The 6,540-nt window shown below is 37.8% G+C and overlaps 1 protein-coding gene across 1 annotated transcript; it reads right to left on the bottom strand.

The window, feature by feature from the left end:
• Nucleotides 1–574: 574 nt before the first annotated feature.
• Nucleotides 575–5,515, bottom strand: LOC134230073 (uncharacterized). The gene has a single exon (XM_062711846.1). It carries the CDS (start codon nucleotides 5,513–5,515, stop codon nucleotides 575–577), a length of 4,941 nt encoding a protein of 1,646 aa, XP_062567830.1.
• Nucleotides 5,516–6,540: the final 1,025 nt, after the last annotated feature.

Here is a 6,540-nt window from a genome sequence, read left to right as displayed (position 1 = left end):
CTGAAATCAGAACAAAATTCTGCCAAACACATATTTTGAAAGGATGGATCATTTGGTAGATTTTCATATCTTTCTACTACATTTGTCATCCAAATATCATCCTCTTCATCGTCATCCTCAACATTTCCATCATTCATCTTCGTTTGATTTCTTTTTAGCTGAAACAATGGCTTAGTTAGATCGAGTAGGATTTTCACCCACTGGTACAAACACTACCTTTCTTGAACATTCCTTCATTTTCAGATTACATACGCGATAAACAGCTTCTTGAGTGCTCACTTCTCTGTGATTCAAATAGGCAGAACCAATTTTTTTTAAGGTTGTTCGTGCACTCTCGTTGCCTTCTTCTGCTTCTATTTTTGTTTGTTTCAATAGCATTCCCATTTCTCTCTCAGACTTTGAGATGTATGAAATTATGTAGACAATACAACTAAATGGATCCAAAACAAACTGAATGTCCATATTTGCATCCCAGCATTTTAAGAGGCATGGATTGTATTGATTTATCCAGAGCTCACATGGGTTTCTTTCAAGAACAACAGTTCTCTTTTTTGCTAATCTTTTGTGAGCTTCCTCATACTGTGTTTGCGTCAATCCTAGATAACTGAAAATATCTTCGGTTGTTTCGATTTATTTGCTTCATCTTGCACTTCATTCCAAACTTGTAATAGAATTTCCTTAGCGATGGACTGTTGTTTTTGCAAATCAGTAGCCTCAGTTTCCTCTCTTCTTCAAGTGGAGAGTTGATGAATGTGGATACAGATGGTTGTCTAGGGAAATTAAACCTACACTCTGTGCCCTTCTTTCTGCATGACTTTGAATGATTTTTGCTGTGTTGTTGCACTGCTAAGACAATGTTCCTCAGCTCCAAATCTTCTTCCTCGGAGGGCACTGCACAACTCACGTATTTGTTTATGAAATTACAAACGGCATCCTCTCCATCTTCATTAAGTTTTGGTGCATTTTCTATCCAATATAAACAATGCATGTGAGGTGATCCCCTTTGTTGAAATTCGACTCTTTGGAAGAAATCAGACACTTTCCCAATTGGTTCTGAAGGTGAAAATATCACATCTTTCTGAAACACATGAAATCTATGCTCAAACATTCTGGCAACAGTGACAGGATTACTTCTCAGTACCTCATTCTTTTCAGACCAGTCTAACATACAAGCATCTCTGTTATCATTCTGTTGTTTCAATATTGTAGTGACCGCATCATTCCATCTATGTTCTGCAGCAGAGAAGGAACAAAACCAAGTAGGTATTCCTAATTGTCTAAGCATAGCAAACAGATCCTTCTGTGCAGCTGACCAGTATGCTGGTGTTCCTCGTATAGGCTGCATGAATCGTAAAGCCTCGTCATTTTTCATCAACTTCGAAAGTACTTCAGGGTCCTGTACCATATTTGCTGTCACTTCTTGGTCATTTCCTATTCTTCTGATTGATTTCCTTATAGATATCTGCGTCTTCTCTATAACTTGATTTAAATCAGACATAAACTGACTGAAGAAAATGTAATTACTGTCTTTCGCAAATCTCGCGTCTGTATTCATAAGACGATTGTTGTAGTATCTTGACAGTGTTATTCGTGTTTCTCTGTTGTCATTCCACGAAAACTGCCCACTTGGGAAAAGGTATGGAAATGTTTTTGCCTCATTCCCTTCTTCTTGTAACATCCTTACTGGATTATTGCCTTCTCCTGGAGCAATGTCATATATATCATCGAAGTAATGATCAAGAACCTCCTGACCAATATCAACAGGTTGTAGACAAGAATCTGACACACTGGGCTGCTGATCATCATCCTCTGATAGTGAATCGCCAACCTCCAATATTTCTTCTACATCTTCAATTTGCCCTTTCCAGTTTGTATCAACTGCTACATCTTCATACCATTGATTGTTAAGTTTTAAATACTTCAATGCCTCACATATGTGCTTTGGATCAACAAACTGGTACTCGCTGTACCCTTTGTAATTCAACTTCCTCTTTAGTTTCACTCTAAGTAAATGATCTTCTCCAGGTTTCATTGGTAAACTTGTAACTTTTTTCAGATCAGCTGGTACACATACAACTGGCCCATGGATATTTTTCTGACCACCATGAGGAAGATTCATGACTTTCATGAAAGGTATATGTATTGCAATCAAGTGTTTCTCAAGGCTGTTCAATTCTTGTAATTCCTTTGGAATATCTTCCAAAGCCATTTTGTTCGCTGCAGCTTCTGCTGGAAAATTTCCGCTTAAGATTTTCCTGTGACAAGTATAACAAATCCATAACGTTGATTTAATGCAATCCTTTGGACATGATTCTATACATTCGTGACAGTACTTATCTTGAATACACAAGTCTGCAACACTTGCTGCCTGCTCAGTTTTGGCATATGCTTTCCGTTCACATCTTTGAACTTGATTCCGAAACAGTAGCCGATCACAACAACAGCACGAATAGTCAATGCCTTGCACAACATTTTCTTTAAATACTTTTACCACCTCTTCCTGATTTTCTAATCTAGCTGTTTCTGCATTTCTACGACTTTTTACCATCTCTTTCTTTTTCATTTTCGTCTCTGCATTCGAATCGTATTGATGTCGACTTGCATCTTTAATTTTTGACCTGAACGATTCATCACTTTTGTACTTTTTCGCTGCGGTTTGAAGCTTTGCTTCTCGGAAATTCACATTTTCCCTGTATCTCTCTGTACTTGAAGTATTGACTAGAATTCTGTGCATTTCATCTGAGTTGTATTTCAATTTACTACTTGCTTTTACCTTTTCTCTATGTTCATCATCCATTCCATACTTTTGTATACTTTTCCTTTTGACATCTTCCCTATGCTCTTTGTCATTACCATATTTATCAGTGCTTCTCCTTTTGACATTTTCTCTATGTTGGTCATCTGTTGCATACTTGTTAATGCTTCTCCACTTGATATTTTCCCTATGATCAACATCTGTCGCATACTTGTCAATACTTCTTTTTCTGACATCTTCCTTGTGACCATCATCTGTTGCATACTTGTTTATACTTCTCTTTCTGACATCTTCCCTGTGATCAACATCTGTCGCATACTTGTCAATACTTCTTTTTCTGACATCTTCCTTGTGACCATCATCTGTTGCATACTTTTGTATACTTCTCTTTCTGACATCTTCCCTGTGATCAACATCTGTCGCATACTTGTCAATACTTCTCTTTCTGACATCTTCCCTGTGATCAACATCTGTTGCATACTTGTCAATACTTCTTCTTTTGACATCTTCCCTCTGCTTATCGTTTATTGCATATCTATCAATACTTCTCTTCTTGACATTTTCTCTGTAATCATCATCCGTTGAATACTTTAAGAAAGATCTTTTCAGTTTCCTATCTCTAAATTCTTTATCTTCCTCATATCTCTGTCTTAAAGATTCATTTCGTTTCTTGACTGCACTAACACTTCCCCGTTTTTCTGTTCTAGATTGCCTTTCCACCTGCATACGTGTTCGGTTTTGGTATCGCTTTTCATACTCTTGAGAAGTTTTAAACCATTGTCGTGGTGCTAAGTCAATTTCCTCTCCATTAACAGACAGTACAACATTGTAATGGTTCTGCTGGTAGTGATTCAAATAAATTGCTTCAGTTTTGCTTTGCAAACCAGGATCTACTTCAGCAACTAAAAACCTTAACCAACATTCTCTAGAGAAAGTGTATATATCAATGTTTAGAAGATGAGCTGTTGCAAATATTTCAACCTCAGTAGCCCAAGTACCTCCCTGTGACATTTGTGTGGAAGACAGGTGACTTTCTACTGACTGTACGCCATCTCTTAAGAATGGTTTAAATAGCTCTTTGTTTTCCATTATATGCTCACAGACAGCATGGCGTATTACATAATGGAAATCTTCTGAATTTGCAAGACTGAATGAAATGGCTCTAAAGAAGCAATTCCCATCTCCTATTATTTCCTTTTCAAGTAATGGTTCTGAAATATTAGTTCTAGAACAATTGACGTCACCAGAATTTCCAATGCTAGAGAATGGAATGTTCAAAATTTCACAAAGGGCTTTTTTAAAGTTTGTACTTAAGGGAATAAAGGTAAATTGTAACTGCTCATCTCCAATAAAAATCAAGTCATCATCTGCATCGCCTGTTTCATGTGTGGTCTCCAAAGATAACTTTGACCCTTGAGACTTTCCATCAATGTTTTCATCTACTTCAAAGAACTCACTAACATTTGCAATATCACCCATCTTGCAACACACACCAGTCAAGTTACATTCAACACCTTTTGTATATCCCATTGAAAATGCAAGACCTAGAAGATGTGAATACACTTCACTAACATTCTCAAATAAAATTCTTGTGCTCCTTCCAGTTACACTTATCATTCCATCTGCAGATCTAGAATGAGAGTCAAAAGCAAAGAAACCACTTCCTGTCACTCCTATAAGCATTGTATTTCCACCAAAGCATACAAAACAGCCATCACTGTCTGAAAGGGCAACCTGAAGTGCTTCATCTAGTGGAAGTGAATTAAACTCTGCATAGTTTATTCCATCATTTGCCAAAATGACACTTGCATATGTCTGATTTGCATGAAACTGATATGATCGGTTAAAGCATTCAAAGAATTGTGGTAATTCCTCTACAAGCAAATACCTATCAGTGATTGATGAGCTTCTTTGCAAATATGTGTACAGTTCATCACCTGTCATTAAAACTCTGTCCATATCCATTGTTGTCCAGCTCTTTGCATTCTTAAGTTTGTGAAAAGCTAATCCTGCCAAACAATTAGCAACACACTGTGTTCCAGCATTCTCTTCAAACATAGGATGAGCTTGATGAAAAGAGCCCTGAACTGAAAAGGGTATTTCAGATTTATTCTGACAAAAGTGATCTTCATTTCTTCTATTATTTTTCTCTTCAAAACCATTCTCTGAAACAGTATGATTCTCATTGTTCTCTTGCTCATAAGTTCTCATTTCAGATTCTATATTGTATTCATTCAAATTTCCTTTCAATATTCGTTCAGACTCAGTTTTAATATCAGTTAAAAAGCCCTCATCTTTTGATACTCTACTGGTCTCCTCCATCCTGGAGGTATCCAGCTGCGCCTGACCTGCTGGATCAGACATATGCCCTATGTCCGATCCAGGTGCCCTCGGTGGAGCACAAACCCACGGTGGGGAGTCAGGGGACGGTGCCTTGTCCTCGTTACGGACAAACAGACGACTTCCCCGAGGAGGTGGCAACCTCGGGGCAGGTGAATGCATTTTCACTCGAAGTGAGGCCTGCACCCTGGCCAGGGGTTTTTCCTCTTTAGGTGGAAACCCCATCGAACCAAGCCCCGGAAAATTACCGGGAGGAGCTGACATAGCTCCATCCTCTGTCCTGCAAGGAACAGAGAACTCAGTCACTTGCTCATCTGGCGACACATCTAGCATTGAAGGTTTCTGTCTCGCCTGCCTCTTTCTAGCTCTGTCTCTTTCACGTTGTGTTCTACCACAAACAGCTTTTCTTTTCTTCGGCATCTAGAAAACAAGAAGTTTTGATGAGAATGTAGCTCTATTGGTTTGTAATTTTAACAAAGAAAAAAAGTATCATTTACACAAACAAAAGGTCTGTGGGTCACATCGCTCAACTGAGCACAGTAGTAAGGAAAAAAAGCAGAAATCAGTTTTATACTGACAGTTTAAACCCAAAAGTGGTCCCAACTAAACCTTAAAGGAGAGAGGGTATGATTTGAACAAACTTGGATCTACACTACATAAGGATGCTTACATGTTTCTTCGACTATCTGTCACTTTATTGCCCTTTAGATTTAAACTTACGTTGTAGCCCTACCCTACCCCCTGGGGCCATCACATAAACAAACTTGATTCTACGCTACCTGATCAGGAGGATGCTTCCATATAAATATGATCGATTATGGCTTTTTTATTCTTGAGAACAAGAATTTTATAGAATTTTCCTACATACACATAAAACTTGGATTCCCTGTTGTAGCCCTGCCCTAACCACAGGGATTATGATTTGAGCAAACTTAATTTTACACAGGGGCGCCTGACGTTTTTAACATTTCACTTTATAAATAAAAATTTCCCTCCTGTTTATTATTATAGTAGGGAAATTTTTTATTTATAAAGAGAAAGGTTATAAATGTCAAGAGCCTGTGAGTATACACTACCTGAAGATGCTTCAATATAAATATGAGTAAACATATTGCATGCATTTGCTATTCTTGAGAAAAAGAGTTTTAAAGAGTTGTCTATATATAGTTCTATGTAAAACTGAGATCAGCTATTGTGGCCCCACCTTACCCCTAGGGGTCAAGACTTGAACAAACCAGAATCTACACTACCAGAGCATTCCTTCTTACAAGTTCCATCTTTCCTGACACATTGATTCTTGAAAAGATTTTCAAAGAATTTCACTGTATATTTCTCTTAAAAAAAATTATCAGCCATTATGACCCCACCCTACCCCCAGGAGTCATGGTTTGAACAAACTTGAATCTACAATTACCTGGGGATGCTTCCATATAAATATGAGTATT

This window comes from Saccostrea cucullata, unplaced genomic scaffold (assembly GCF_032062105.1).
Source record: "Saccostrea cucullata isolate Sc308-1 unplaced genomic scaffold, CSIRO_AGI_Scuc_v1 ctg4709, whole genome shotgun sequence".
Taxonomy (NCBI): Eukaryota; Metazoa; Mollusca; class Bivalvia; order Ostreida; family Ostreidae; genus Saccostrea; species Saccostrea cuccullata.
The sequence above is the reverse complement of the archived record's forward strand: the minus strand, read 5'-3'. Positions and strand labels throughout refer to the sequence as shown.